The sequence below is a fragment of the Babylonia areolata genome, chromosome 26, assembly GCF_041734735.1.
Source record: "Babylonia areolata isolate BAREFJ2019XMU chromosome 26, ASM4173473v1, whole genome shotgun sequence".
Classification (NCBI taxonomy): domain Eukaryota; kingdom Metazoa; phylum Mollusca; class Gastropoda; order Neogastropoda; family Buccinidae; genus Babylonia; species Babylonia areolata.
Window position 1 is genome coordinate 29044857 of NC_134901.1, and position 15894 is coordinate 29060750.

Consider the following 15894-nt stretch of genomic DNA (forward strand, 5'->3'; position numbering starts at 1 on the left):
GACAGTGGAAGTAACTAAAAAATCTTGACAGTGGAAGTGTCTGGGTAATCTTGACTGTGGAAGTAACTTGATAGTTTTGACAGTGGAAGTGTCTGGGTAATCTTGACTGTGGAAGTAACTGAAAAACCAGGATGTGTTTGGATAATATTGACAGTGGAGGTAATGGGATAATTTTGACAGTGGAAATAACTGAAAAATCTTGACAGTGGAACTATTTGGATAATCTTGACAGTGGAAGTAATTGTGTAATTTTGACAGTGGAAATAACTGAAAAATCTTGACAGTGGAACTATTTGGATAATCTTGACAGTGGAAGTAATTGTGTAATTTTGACAGTGGAAATAACTGAAAAACCTTGACAGTGGAAATGATTGGATCATTTTGTGTGAGGTATTTGGATAATTATGACAGTGGAAGTAAGTTTTGACTGTGAAAGTGGAATCCTACATTGGACAGAAGTCTGTCCATATCGGGAGGAGGGAGGAGTTGGATAGGTTTGACAATCAGTCTGTGCCCCTCTGTAGATACAGTGAAGAATGCCCATCTTGACACGAAATGGAATGTGGAACGCAAGTGTGTGTGTGTGTGTGTGTGTGTACATGAATGTATGTTCTGTGTCACATGTGGTAGTGTAAGCTGTGTGTGTGTGTGTGTGCGCACGCATGTGCACTCACACACACACACACAGATATGCATGTGTGTGCACATGTGTATGTAAGTATGTGTGTATTCATGTCAGATGTGTATTTGTCACTGAAAAATATCTAACTGAACAGATATGAGGTATTTCATAATGCCATTTCAATATTCTCTCAAAGATGTCATGACTTTTCTAGTAATGTCTCTTCGAGCAGAATGTTTTATAAAATATATGTCTTGTTATATATATATGTCTTGTCAAAAAGACATGGTCTTTTCAAAGATGAAAAGTCTTTTCAAACAGATTTTTTCGGGTAAAATATATAATGTATTATCACATGTAGAATGTTATAAAATATCTTGTCAAAGATAGAATGTCTTGTCAGATATAAAAGGCACAGTGTCCTCAAAATTGCAGTATCTTGTCAAAGGCACGTTTTAAAAGATTCAGTGTTTTGTAAGAGATATAATGTTTTGTCAGACACACATTTGACAAAGTCTTCAGTCTTGAACCTATCATATACATGCATGATGACTGTATTGTAGTCTTTGTCATAAATTTAATTCATTACATATTAACTGCCATATCATTTATAGAACAACATATGTGATGTTGCCCAAGCCTGTTTATTTTGATTTGTAGCTGTTTTGTTCTTCATGAAATTGCATTGTTATGTGCAATAAACTAACACACATACTGGTGTGTTAATATGTGTACGAGTGAAAGAAATGGTACACACACACACTGTATTCAGTTCAGTTCAGCAATTCAAGTAGGCGTCACTGCGTTCTGACAAATCCATATATGTTATACCACATCTGCTAAACAGGTGCTTGACCAGCCGCATGACCCAACAGGGTTAGTCAGGCCTTGAGGGAAACTAAAGTGATACGAAGTAAAATAAAATATGTAAATAAAGAGACAAGTAATCAAATTAATGAACTGATAGAATAGTAAATTAAAAAAACGAAATAAAACAAACAGATAAATAAAGGAAATAAAATACAGAAAAAATAAATATCTGAATGATATGAAAAAAATAATAAGATAAATGATGTATGCCACATTTGCAGATAAACTGGAATCCTTTTTTTAAATTTACTTGTGTGCAGCTGGCTAATTAAAACAAGTAACTGAGAGGAATGTGGAGCTCACTCTCCCTCTCTCTTACACATACACAGCCTCTCTTTATTCATCTCTTGCTTTTACAATACTCACTTTCATTGCCAAGTAGAAAATGATATCTGTAGAAGTAAAATTTCGCAGTGACATGTCAAAATCTGAGATCACTAACATTCTGGTTTCTGCCATGGTGTTAAGACGTCTGTTTTTGTGCATCCACCTGGGCACTGTCCACTTCATGACAGGTGGTTCACAGAGGGACAGACATGCAGAGAGACAGAGAAATTGGAGACAGAGAGACAGACACAGGAACAGAATGATAGAGAGACAGAAAGGGGCAAAAAGAGAAAACTGACGCAGAGAGAGAGAGAAAGGGGAGGTCGCTGACAGCTTGAAGAAGAGACAACAGTGAGACACAGATTATAATAATCAATAATTAGCATTTGTATAGCACCTACCCTTGTGTAGAGACAAATCAGACCACTCACACACCAGTCATTCACACGCTTGCATAACTCTTTTTGCACAAAAAAAGTATTTACAAAACTGAGGAAAATGGACACAAGGTAGAGACAAAGGAGGGGCTGGGAGATGGGGGCTACTTTGGAAAGAGGTAGGTTTTAAGGGCAGACTTCAATGAGGTGAGTGCAGAGACCTCACGAAATGAAGGAGGAAGTTCATTCCAAGTGCAGGGTCCAGAGATGGAGAAAAGTGGCAGCCAGCTGGAGTGTTTGAATCTGGGTATACAGCAACAGAGCAGATCTGAAGCTGACCAAAGAGGGTGAGATGGGGTGTGAGATGAGAGAGCCAGAGGGAGAGTTAAAGACGACCAGACAAAAACTTGTACCAGTCTTCTTTTTTTTCTTCTCTCATTCCAAAAAAAATTCTTTCACAAATCTCTAATGACTCACTATTTTTACATCCTTCCATGGCCCACAGACAGCCCAAGGCAGTGTGCACAGTCACTGCTTCCGACAGTTTGCATCACGCAGCTTTTCAACAGCTTGGATATGACGCACCCATTTGATTATGAAGTACTCCTGCTACAAAGGCAGTGGTGTGCATTCTTTGCAATATTTACACTTTCAACTCACCACTGATCTGTATATGCATATATTTATCTATATGGTTATAAAAAACTCATTGCATTACAACAAAGTGTGAGGGGAAAAACCCTGAACAGCAAGCAAATCTGGGAAAATAAACACTTGTGCACGCAGCAGCCAGAGTTGGCAGGATTATGAAAAATACAGATTCAACAACTGCCAACAAACCATCAGCTAATCTTTTATTTTCTACACAAGTTACCTTCTGCTATTTTTTCAAGGATGAATTAAAAAAAAAAAAAAAAAAAAAAAAGTAAACTGTCATGAACGTTCTATTTCCACACCAAACTACCTCCCAGTCACACACCAGTTGTGAGCCCTTATTTACATATCACTTCAGAAAGCTCCATATTCTTGATTCATTGTACCACCAGAAATGATTCAATGCAGCAACGTATTCTCAATAAACAATACAGAAAGAAGGTAAGCATGTTTTGGAGTTATCTACATATGTACTATTTCCATACGCCCCTTCAGAGACAGACTAATGGAGAATCTCATGCATACCCATGAAACAACACATCCACAGATAGATGATAGAAATGCAATTTAATTTTTTCAAATGAACAGGTGAGCAGTTTTATGCATTCAGAGAATAACTTAACATAATCATTTCTAAAACCGTACCAACCAAAACGTGAAAAATGAACATTTCACACAGAATGACTGAGAAAAAAAAGTCAGTGATTCTCACCTACACTAGTTTTTCATCATGCTAAAATGACACAGTCTTCATAACATAAAAAAAAGAAAAAAAGAAAAGAAAAAATGTTTTTCATTTTTGTGTATTTCATTCGTAGCTCATTCTTACTGAAAGCTCCTAAAGAAGTTTCTAAATTTTGTTCTAAAACACTCCATCTCCTAAACTATCAACAGCTAGTGTCTTTGTAGAAATAGTAGGTGGTTGAACAGTTCCACCATACTTTGAGGGTTCAAGAAGCAAAAATAATGGCAGTGCTTTACTAAGGATTTCTCCAGTTTAACTTCTTCGTATTACTTTCTTTGCTTTCCTTTTTGGAATCAAAGTTGTGTAACATGGTATACATTCTCAGTGATTCTGTGCATCTCATGACACCTCAAATATAGAACTTAAAAAAAAATATCCTTCTGTCAATAACACGAAGATCTAAGATGGACGAAAACAGGCATAATACTCAGATTCAACATTTCTAACATTGGAAAACACATACACATGCACATCACCAACACATGCATCCCCTCCAAAACAGGTGTTTTTCTTTTGCTCTTTGTTTTTCCCCTCTGTCATCGTCTAACATCGCCAAGTGAAAAGTCCATTTCTAAACTCCTGGTGTCAACCCAGACCCTACACCAGACTTGCATATGCACATGCACACATCCAGTCATGAAATGGGCATCTCCTCATCGTTTTCCACAATGCCTCTTCAGTGTTAATGGCACATGACCGCCCCGAGACACCATACACAGACAAAAAACAATCTAGTGACCAAACAATTCTCATCAAATTCCACACTGAATACAATGTAAAACATAGTCAGTAAAGAAATCTTCTTTTTTTCCCCTTGCCAATGTGGTACAAAATATCAAGGTCCAAGAAAAAACCCAGCTATAATAAAACATTTGGTTACTAAAAACAAAGTGAAAAACATCAGGTTAGGACATGTACTTCTGTAAATCTAAGACAATGCTCTTGTCATTCCAACTGGACTTTCAGTTGAAGATATGCATGTGTCACAGTCACTGACAAAGAACAATGCAATCACAAGATAAAAGATCTTTACATAATCTGAGATGTACATCTGATGTATACACCAGTACCTGGTTACTGACACTCACAATGCACACATTCCTACACGCAATGCTAAACACACACGCACACACACACACATTTGGAACGAGTTGTGCATCTTACTATGTTGCTGCCAGCCACATATTGTGTTATGAAAAAAAAAAAAAAAATTATCATCACCAATACGAACACAAACCAAACAGCATTTCTGCAACTTGTTTCCCTCCTTGTCAATATTCAGTTTCTCTCTCAACCTGCTTGCGGGATCACTGTCTGTTTTTAAGGGTCTGTCCTGACAAGGGCTGTTCCCTTCTTCAATCACTTGGATCACTGGCAGCTGGAACATGTTGCTAGTAAAGTGGCCCACTAACCAAGTGACATTACTCTCTGCACTCAGTTGGTTGAGGGAACACTACTCCCTGCACACAGCTGGTTCAGGGGACACTACTCCCTGCACACAGCTGGTTCAGGGGACCTGGTTAAGGGGACACTACTCCCTGCATGAAACTGGTTCTGGGGACACTACTCCCTGCACACAGCTGGTTCAGGGGACCTGGTTCAGGGGACACTACTCCCTGCATGAAACTGGTTAAGGGGACACTACTCCCTGCATGAAACTGGTTCAGGGAACACTACTCCCTGCACACAGCTGGTTCAGGGGACACTACTCCCTGCACACAGCTAGTTCAGGTACTGCTCCACACCATTCTGTTAACACTGGCAGCATGAAAAACATCTCCTGAGACCAGGTCCTGGTCAGTTTTTTGTGTGACTAACCACACCCCTTTAACATCTCCAATGATGGAATGGAAAGTTCTCATGCATCTTTTCACCTTTGGTTTCTTTGCCAGGGATGGGGAAAGTGAAGGAAGAACTGCCATGTCTACAGGCTAGAAAATCTGAGCAACTGCATGTTTAAAACTGACAGTTATGCGCAAAGAACATAACTGTTTCTGGAAGATCACTCAAAACTCTACACAATGTGAGATGTTGGGAAACTGCCTCTTCTCTAAGGTGCTTGTCTTTTGACAAGACAGACTTCAATCCTGACTTCCCTCCTCATCTGGCACTACACCCTCCTTTCCAGAAACATGAAAAGTCATTGTCACTCCAGATCATTATTCTGAATCTACAGACAGTATGCACAGTGCACCTTGTGGGTGTCATCACCCTCATGCCCATAGTCAATTAGCCGGACATTTTCAGGACAGAAATGCTACCAGGTGCCAATCTACTACTGCCAGTGGAGGTGGTGACAAACACGAGAAGGGAGAGAGAGTTCAACTGAATGTGACCAGGGTGGGGGGAAGAGGAGGGGTGTGGGTGAGGGGCTGGGGGTTGGGGGTGGGGGGTGGGGAGAGTGTCGCCAATCTCATCTGAGGGAGGGTGGTATAGACATCAGCCCAGCACTGAAGCCAGAGCTGAGGGCCTGGGAGGAGGGCATGAGGGGCTGGCTGGCCCGTACAGAGTCCACAAACAGGGAGGAGTAGTTGGGCAGGGGCACGTAGGCTGCTGTTATCACACGGCCTGAAACACACAAACCACCTGTTGTTATCACACTGCCTGAAACACACACACCACCTGTTCTTATCACACGGCCTGAAACACACACACCACCTGTTGTTATCACATGGCCTGAAACACACACACCACCTGTTGTTATCACACGGCCTGAAACACACACACCACCTGTTGTTATCACACGGCCTGAAACACACACACCACCTGTTGTTATCACACTGCCTGAAACACACACACCACCTGTTGTTATCACACGGCCTGAAACACACACACCACCTGCTGTTATCACACTGCCTGAAACACACACACCACCTATTGTTATCACACGGCCTGAAACACACACACCACCTGCTGTTATCACACGGCCTGAAACACACACACCACCTGTTCTTATCACACTGCCTGAAACACACACACACCACCTGTTGTTACCACACGGCCTGAAATACACACACCACCTGTTGTTACCACATGGCCTGAAACACACACAAACCACCTGTTGTTATCACACTGCCTGAAACACACACACCACCTGCTGTTATCACACAGCCTGAAACACACACCACCTGTTGTTATCACATGGCCTGAAACACACACACCACCTGTTGTTATCACACGGCCTGAAACACACACAAACCATCTGTTGTTATCACACGGCCTGAAACACACATACCACCTGTTGTTACCACACGGCCTGAAACATATACACACCACCTGTTGTTATCACACTGCCTGAAACACACACACACCATCTGTTGTTATCACACTACCTGAAACACACACACACACACACCATCTGTTGTTATCACACGGCCTGAAACACACACACACACACCATCTGTTCTTATCACACGGCCTGAAACACACACACACACACACACCATCTGTTGTTATCACATGGCCTGAAACACACACACACTATATGTTGTTATCACACGGCCTGAAACACACACACACCACCTGTTGTTATCACATGGCCTGAAACACACACACATACACGTCACACCACCTGCTGTTATCAAACGACCTGAAACACACACACACATATTCCACATCACCTGCTGTTATCACATGGCCTGAAACACATATACACACACGTCACACCACCTGCTGTTATTAAACGACCTGAAGCACACACATCACATCACCTGCTGTTATCAAATGATCTGAAACACACACATCACACCACCTGCTGTTATCAAATGATCTGAAACACACACATCACACCACCTGCTGTTATCAAATGATCTGAAACACACACATCACACCACCTGCTGTTATCACACCACCTGAAACACACACACACACACAAACCACCTGCTGTTATCACACGATCTGAAACACACACACACGTCACACAACCTGTTGTTATCACATGGCCTGAAACACACACATATATCACATCACCTGCTGTTATCACATGGCCGTAAACACATATACACACACGTCACATCACCTGCTGTCATCAAACGACCTGAAACACACACATCACACAACCGTCTATTATCACATGACCTGAAACACATATACACATGTCACACCACCTACTGTTATCACACCACCTGAAACACACACATCACACCACCTGCTGTTATCATATGACCTGAAACACACGTCACACCACCTGCTGTTATCACATGACCGAAACACACATATCACATTACCTGCTGTTATCGTACAACCTGAAACACACACACACACGTCACACCACCTGCTGTTATCACATGACCTGAAACACACACAAACGTCACACCACCTGCTGTTATCACACGGTCTGAAACACACACACATATATCACACCACCTGCTTTTGTCACACAATCTGAAACACACACACATATATCACACCGCAAACACACAGTCACCAGTGATCCTCATTCCAAATCATCAACATTTACCATTATTTTCTACACTGGCACTCATAGGTATATAGACGTAGCCATTACTTTGTGAACAATCTAGTTGCATTTGCCCTCACTGACATGCAGGTCAGTTTTGATAAGCAGGTATATCATGGCAAAAAGTATGACACAAAACCATGCACACACACATGCATACACACATATACAAAAACATGGCCACACACATACACCCACCCGTGCAAACACCCACACACAGATTACCCCCCCCCTTGCCCCCCAACCACCACCACAGCCTCTCCCCCACCCACAAACAGAGCAGACAAAAAAAACCAACAGTTGCCACCCACCCAACAGCAGGACCCTTACCTCCAAAGTATCGGCCATGGAGGGAGTTGACTGAGGCGATGGCAGCAGATATGGTGGGACACTTGACATACACGTTGCCTTGAGGTGTGCTCTTGTCCACGAAGATGTGCAGCACCCCCCCATGCTTGTTGCACTCCTCGATCACATCGTCACGGACCTCCTGGTCCCAGTTCGCCCGGTTCTCCCTGCAGACACCAACACTTAACTCTGTTACCCCTCAAGACATATCACACAATCTCCAGGTCTCAATTCTCATGTTTCTCCCTGAAGACACCAACACACAACTCTGTTACCCCTCAAGACATGTCTAGCACAATCTTCTGGTGCCAGTTCTCCCGGCATACACCAAGACACAACTCTGTTACACCTCAAGACATGTCTAGCACAATCTTCTGGTGCCGGTTCTCCCTGCATACACCAAGACACAACTCTGTTACCCCTCAAGACATGTCTAGCACAATCTTCTGGTGCCAGTTCTCCTGGTTCTCCCTGCATACACCAAGACACAACTCTGTTACCCCTCAAGACATATCTAACACAATCTTCTGTTACCAGTTCTCCCTGCATACACCAACACACAACTCTGTTTCCCCTCAAGACATATCCGAGACAGTCTTCTGGTCCCAGTTCGCATATTTCTCCCTGCAGACGCCAACATGCAACTCTGTTACCCCTCAAGACATGTCCAAGACATCTCCAGGTCTCAATTCGCATGTTTCTCACTGTAGACATCAACAGGCAACATTGTTAACCCCCCCCCCACCCCTTTTTTTTTTCAACATTGTTACCCCTCAAGCTGTGGTGTCCAAGATAATCTCCTGGTCCAAGTTCACATGATTCTCCCTGTAGACACCAACATACAACATTGATACCCCCCCCCCCCCCCCACCCTTTTTTTTTTTTTTTTTTTTTTTTAACATTGTTACCCCTCAAGCCATGGTGTCCAAGATAATCTCCTGGTCCCAGTTCACATGGTTCTCCCTGAAGACACTAACACATTACTCTGTTACCCCTCAAGACATATCCCACACAGATCTGCTCCCAGTTCACATGTTTCTCCGTGCAGACACTAACAAACAACTCTGTTACCCCTCAATTCATGTTTCTACTTGTGCATACCAACACACCACTCTCTTCCTCTCAAAAAGTACCTGTACACAACAGCACACAACTCATATCTCTTACCTCTCAAAACACTTTTTTCTTTCATGTACAGCACCCTGAGCTCTTAGACAGAAAGGGCACTATACAAACATACTTTTTTTTTCTGTTAGGACCTTTTTTCTCTCTTGCAAAGGTGGTTCTTTTTTCTTCAGTTAATAGAAGACAATCCACATTCAACATATGATTAGAGAAAAAACATAAAGACATTAGACCTTCAATGAAGTCAGCACTGCTAATAATGAGAACAAACAATGGCTATGGAGCATACAAGTTTTATGGATTGTTGTAATCAATAAACTATTATTATCATTATTATCGTATAACATGTCCATCACACACACACACACACACACACAAACACCCACCAAATAACAAAGAAAGAAAGATAGAAAATGGGGAGTGGGCGGGAAGTGCAAATCAAAACCTCACACACAAAATGACAGTGCTTGTCAAAGAAACCTGAACATACAGACAGTCTGCTCTGACAGGCAACCAGATGCACAGCAGGGAAGACCTGCTGCAAAGCCAAGCAGGAAGGAGTACTGAAAAATGGTCTTCAACCCTGAACTTACCTGTGCACACACCAGTCCTACCAGTGCTGTGTGGTAGGTCAGTGCTGAATGTCACTCAAGTCTACCCCAGTGTCCTGACTAACATCAACAGACTGGTGTGGTAAGTGCTGAATTGTCGACACTGACGTCTGCCCCAATGTTTTCAACATGCATTTTTTTAGACTGTTGTGGTAAGTGCTGAATTTCAATGGAGTTCACCCCAATGTTCTTAAGTTACGTTCAATGAATGTTGTATTAAGTGCTGAATTTCACTGAAGTTCACCCCAATGTTTTTAACCCACTTTCACTGACTGTTGTGATAAGTGTTGAGTGTAACGGAAGGTCACCCCAATGTTTTTAACTCACATTCACTGACTGTTGTGGCAAGTGTTGGGTGTCACTGAAGTTCACCCCAATGTTTTTAACTTGAGTTCACTGACTGTTGCGATAAGTGTTGATTGTCACTGAAGTTCACCCAAATGTCTTTATCCACTGTCTTATACTAACATGAACAGACCGTTGTGTTAAGATCTGTAAGCCACTGGAGTTTACACCACTGTCGTTACTTACATGAACTGTTGTGGTTAAGTGTTGTATGTCACTGAAGTTTACCACATTATCTTTACTAATATGCTCACACTGTTACGACACTTTCTTTTCATTCATGCTACTAATATCAACACAATAACAAGTGCCCATGTTTTCACCAGGTAATTTCATGGTGTTCGTTTATTTGCCACAGTTGCATATAACACATCATAACAGGTAATACATTACAGCAATCATGAAGACCAGTCATCCACAACACACTGAAAAAAACTTGATCAAAGTATGTTAAAAACCAAATGAGTTATGTCCATTTTATTTCAGTGACCCCTTTTTCATGGATTTCTTCAGAATGTTCCAGGACAGAGAGAAGAGGCTATACTTTTCTCTAAACAGGCTGTTCAGATTTAAAAAAGCCCACTAATGGAATCATAGCCATACTTAGTGCACCTCTTTTCAAGGTTCAACACTTTCCTACAGCCATCCCTTGTTCAATTTCCATGTATCCAATTATTTGACCAATTTCTCCCCCTGACAACCTGGGGGAAGAAAAAAAAAACTAAAAAAGACAACAACAACAACAAAAAAAGAAAAAAAAAAGAAAAAAAGATTCAACCAGCTGCCATAGTGAAGCGGTAAGCTTCTCAGACTAAAGACATGGGTTCGAGCCCCATCAGAGGTGGGTTCTTTTGGCCAGTGGCCGGCTTCTACCCAGGGCCGAGTGTACTATGGGCTCAGAGGAGACTCAAACCCCACAGTCGGGGGTCATCCACTTCACAGATGGATCTGTGCTACTCAAATTTCCTGACAAAAAATGTAGGTGTCTGTATTTCTCAGCCTAGCTGACACGGAGATGTATCATAAGATTATAGCCTTGTCAAGTAGCCCCAAACCTAATTGGACCCCAATATAACAATAATGTACATTTATATAGCGCCCTTTCTCACTAAGAGCTCAGGGCGCTTTACGTGAAAGAAAAATATCACAAATTACAAAAATCATTCATAACCACTCTTTCTCAAAACCCCTCCCCCCCCCCTCCCCCCCCATTCTCCCTCTCCCACTCTTCATGCATCCAAAGTGAGCTGACATGAATGGTGTAGGAGAACAAGGAAGCTGAGAGTGCTAATACATAGGTTTTAAAAAGATGAGTTTTTAGTGACGAGCAAAAAGCAGAGACAGAATCAGATGCACAGATATGATGAGGAAGGTTGTTCCAGATGTGAGGAGCAGTGAAAAGGAAGTTTTCATCACCACCACCATCATGTTCATAAAAATACAGAAAACAAATGTTGAAACTCATTTTTTTTCACAACACCAAAACACCTCAAGGCTAGAGACAGATACAGGAGAGGAGGAGAGAAAGACAGACTGACTCATTTTGGCACACAACAGTTTTCGAATGTAACTCCACAATGAGTCTTCAGCCACCTTTTCGCCTGGCTTCTTAGTCATCGAGCCTGAAAGTGTCCAAGGAAGACAATGGAGATAAATAGACTGATTTCATACACCACCAATAAAATAAGCCATGTCAAAGTAATACCAGAAAAAGAAAACTCTGAAGCAAGAATGCATATATAAATTCAAGAGAATGTTACACACAGAGTCGTGAACAATTGTTGGTCCTGTCTTGTAAACAGGTTGTAACATCACTTCAACAGCCAGGCGCTGCTTTGAACAGGGAAAATGGAACTTTCTGCTGTCTCCTCCTGGGCTTTCTCCTATCCCCCCTTGTTTTCTGACCTTGGTGGCCTCCACTGTCATTCCTCCCAACCTTGTTTGGACCAGAGCGTAAACAGTGACAACTCTACCGACACTGTGCTAAACTGGACTGTAACCATTTTATCAATCAGCAGCCTGCCAGCAGTACTGGACAGACATTGTGTTAACTGAACAGTAAATACCTATCTACTTTAGCTCTTCAGGTCAAGTTGCTGGACATTTAGAGCCAAGATGCCAGTAACAGAGATCTACTGCTTCATCCGTAACTAGTGGAACACTCTCTGTTGATCTTCAAAGACAAGAACAATGTCAAGAGAAAATGTAAACACATACACAGAACTCTTAACTTCTTTTTTTTCAGCTGATTTGCATGACTCTTGAGAATGATCCTTGTGGCTTCCAACATTCTAATTCCATAAATGCTTTTAACAAAATTCTGAAACCAAAGAGATGTCTATCACAACAACAAAAGAACAAGAGAGGCAAGGCCTTCTAGACTCACTTGTGATATAGACTTTATCCAATACAGGAATCACAAGAGAAAGAGAGAGAGAGGAGAGAGAGGGAAAACATGAACATGAAGAACATGAACAACATGAACAAATGTTTTATTGAGGGTAAACTGGACAAGCTGAAAGCTTCTTTGCACCATGCCCTCACTCACTCGCAAACACACACACATACGCACAAAAGAAGAAAAAGAGAAAAAAAAATCAGTATGGACACTGTAGACAGTAACAACAACAACAACAAAAGTTAAACACAAAACACAGAATATACGGAATATAACCCAGTCACACACATGCGCACATACGCACCAGTTTATGCACGCAAGAGAGAGATAAAGAGAGAGAATAACAAAAATGTGTTCTGTATGAAATATTATAAAGCTGAAAAGAAAGGTGTAGAGTGGGATTCAACCACAGCAGTTATGTGCAGAAGCAAGATGATTTACCAAAGGGCCAAAACACATTTGATCACAATTATCCGGACATTTAAACATGTTTTTTTAGCACAATAAAGTGACTACTCCAATTGAGGTAATAACACTATTCAAATCATGTTATTTTGATTTATCTCAATTATTTAATTATTCTAATTACGTTTGCAGTAAAGGAGACATTGCCACTGCTATAGGCACACCGCAACATACTGCTGTTTTCTCCAAATCTGCACCGAGCAGCGTACGCTAGGCCTACCAAAATTGAGTAAGCTCTGCCTTAAAGATGTCGTCAATTCAATTTTTTTACGCTCAAATTGGTTTATCCAGTATCCACTTTAAACTATTCATATGCAATAAACACATCGATTATGCAGTTCATTATATGTGTTCTGTCCAGAATTTGTTGGGTTTTTTCCTTTTCGTTGCAAACAAGAAAAACAATGTCATGACATTTTTAAACCCAAAATAAAAAAACCCATAATAAAAAAAAAAAATTCTGGATCAGAGCCTCAATGAAATAAACTGTTCATGATCTGGAAACGCAGCTTTATCTGGAAGACATGTAACCTATCACTGGTATGAGAGCAAAGATTTTTTTCATTATGATTATTTCAAATTTGGTATTGACAAAGGGTTTCCAGAGAAAATGAATTTGTTAAAAGTTTACCACGGATACTCACTCACTCACACACACACACACACACACACACACACACACACACATGGACACACTGACAACCGAAACACCGGGTTATTACACAGACTCACTTTGTTTACACAAGTGAGTCACAAACCACCAAAGTAAGTCAAATGCATTCCAATAAAATATAACAATACACAGCTTACCATGGAAACAAGAGATATACAATAAAAGAACAATACATCAAGTAACATTCATTAACCTGTTTTGAAAAAAAAAAAACATAAAAAAACACTACAGTATGTGATCCACTTTGTGAGGGTGCGGCGAGCGGCAAAAAGGCAGAGAAATGAGGGGTGACTCACGAGCTGAGATCAAACATGTTGGACAGCATGAAGCACTGCGTGGCGATGGGCGGGGCACCCACACCAGAGGAGGCACCAACGGTCCCAGCAGCAGCGGAAGGGAGTGGGGGGAAGGGAGGCGTGGCCGTGGGGGGTACCACAGCGGCAGGGTTGTTGTTGCTGGCCTGCGACAGGGCGTTGGCAGCATACTGGGGAATCTTAAAGCCCGTCCCTGTCACAAACACCACCACATCATTCCCCTATCAACACCACTTCATCTACACACAAATGTCTTCTTTTTTTTTTTGAGGGGAGTGAGGGAGGGGGTGAAGGTGGACAGGAGGCAAAAGGGAAGGACAAAGGAGGGGCAAAATGATCATAGAAACAACACAACACATACTACATGCAAAATATCAGTATCAACTGTACATGCCAAATAACCAATCAATGTACATGCCAAATAACAAATCAAGTGGTCAACATTCTGTTAATGTAGTGACAACTTCTCCATTCTGTGTCAATGTCATCTTGGACAGCTGTCAAACCACCTTTTTCACAGCCCTGACATTACTATCCTAAAACTGTTAGGTTTTCTTCTTCTTTCTGTAAAACGCTTTTGCTATTCATTTTAACATATGACAAGACAAGTGAAAAGGGAAAGAAATGGTAATGACATGACGACAGAAAAACAATGGAAAACAAATTCATCATACAAATGATAAAACAACCAATCAGCATAAAGCATTTCAGGTCATCTGAATATTAGGAAACTAAAATGTCCTCAGATTCAAGAGACTGAAAACAGATATTTAACTGGTCTGAAAATATTACATACAATAATATTTGCCTCTATATCTACATCAATACTCATGCACATCATTATATATATATATATATATATATATATATATATATCACACATATGCACCTGTACATCTACACATACATTCAAATATCATGTTCAGTGGGACTCAAATCAAAGTAATATATTTTTCAACTTTTTCCAACTAAAACCAAACCTAATGGAACACTTTTGCCCTGAATCTCTAACATTCCACATTATCTTCACAAGATTGCCCAAACGCATATGCATATGGAGAGTGTGGGGTGGGTGGAGGGAGGGTTAGGTTTATATTCATGTGTCTGTCAGACTGAATACAAGAAATGCACATTACCATACTAATGCATTATCATCAAACAAAACAAAACACTGAGGGCAACACATTAGCAGATGAACTAACTCTACACCCCTGCCAACATGACTACACAACTGACCTTCAGCCAGTTTGGCCATGAGCTGCAGACGCCCGGTGGCCCCCAGGCCAATTCCTGCTCTGTCCATTTCATCGGTGTCCAGGTTGGAGAATGGACCCCCCTCCCCTCCAGTGCGCTCTGTCACGTTGCCCACCTTCATGGGGCGCCCCGCCAGCTCAAAGCCGTTCAGCTGCTCCATCGCTTTCTTGGCATCGTCCGGATTGCGGAACTGGTGAACACACACAAATCATTTGGGCTGTCACACCTGTGTGTGTTAGCAAGGGCTTGCACATATGTATGCATGTGATGACATTTTCTGGGGAAAGTGGGTAGGGGGAACAGGCAA

At 41.5% G+C, this 15894-nt stretch overlaps 2 protein-coding genes across 6 annotated transcripts in view; one reads left to right on the forward strand and one right to left on the reverse strand.

The window, feature by feature from the left end:
- LOC143300229 (putative tubulin polyglutamylase TTLL9) overlaps positions 1-1322 on the forward strand; it is a 30301-nt gene extending 28979 nt beyond the window's left edge. Inside the window, exon 14 of the mRNA XM_076613806.1 lies at positions 1-1322. This exon is cut by the window's left edge and continues 416 nt beyond it. The gene's annotated coding sequence lies outside the window, so the exon portion shown is untranslated.
- A 2078-nt stretch (positions 1323-3400) lies between these two features.
- The window catches only part of LOC143300642 (RNA-binding protein 39-like), a 39741-nt gene continuing 27247 nt past the window's right edge, over positions 3401-15894 (reverse strand). For all 5 annotated transcript variants that reach the window (XM_076614456.1, XM_076614455.1, XM_076614457.1 and 2 more), the window contains 4 exons: positions 15570-15777; positions 14316-14526; positions 8385-8569; positions 3401-6163 (listed from right to left, as the gene is read on the reverse strand). In XM_076614456.1, coding sequence (XP_076470571.1) covers positions 6009-6163; positions 8385-8569; positions 14316-14526; positions 15570-15777 — 759 coding nt within the window. In that variant the 3' untranslated portion in view covers positions 3401-6008. The remainder of the gene's footprint in view (positions 6164-8384; positions 8570-14315; positions 14527-15569; positions 15778-15894) is intronic.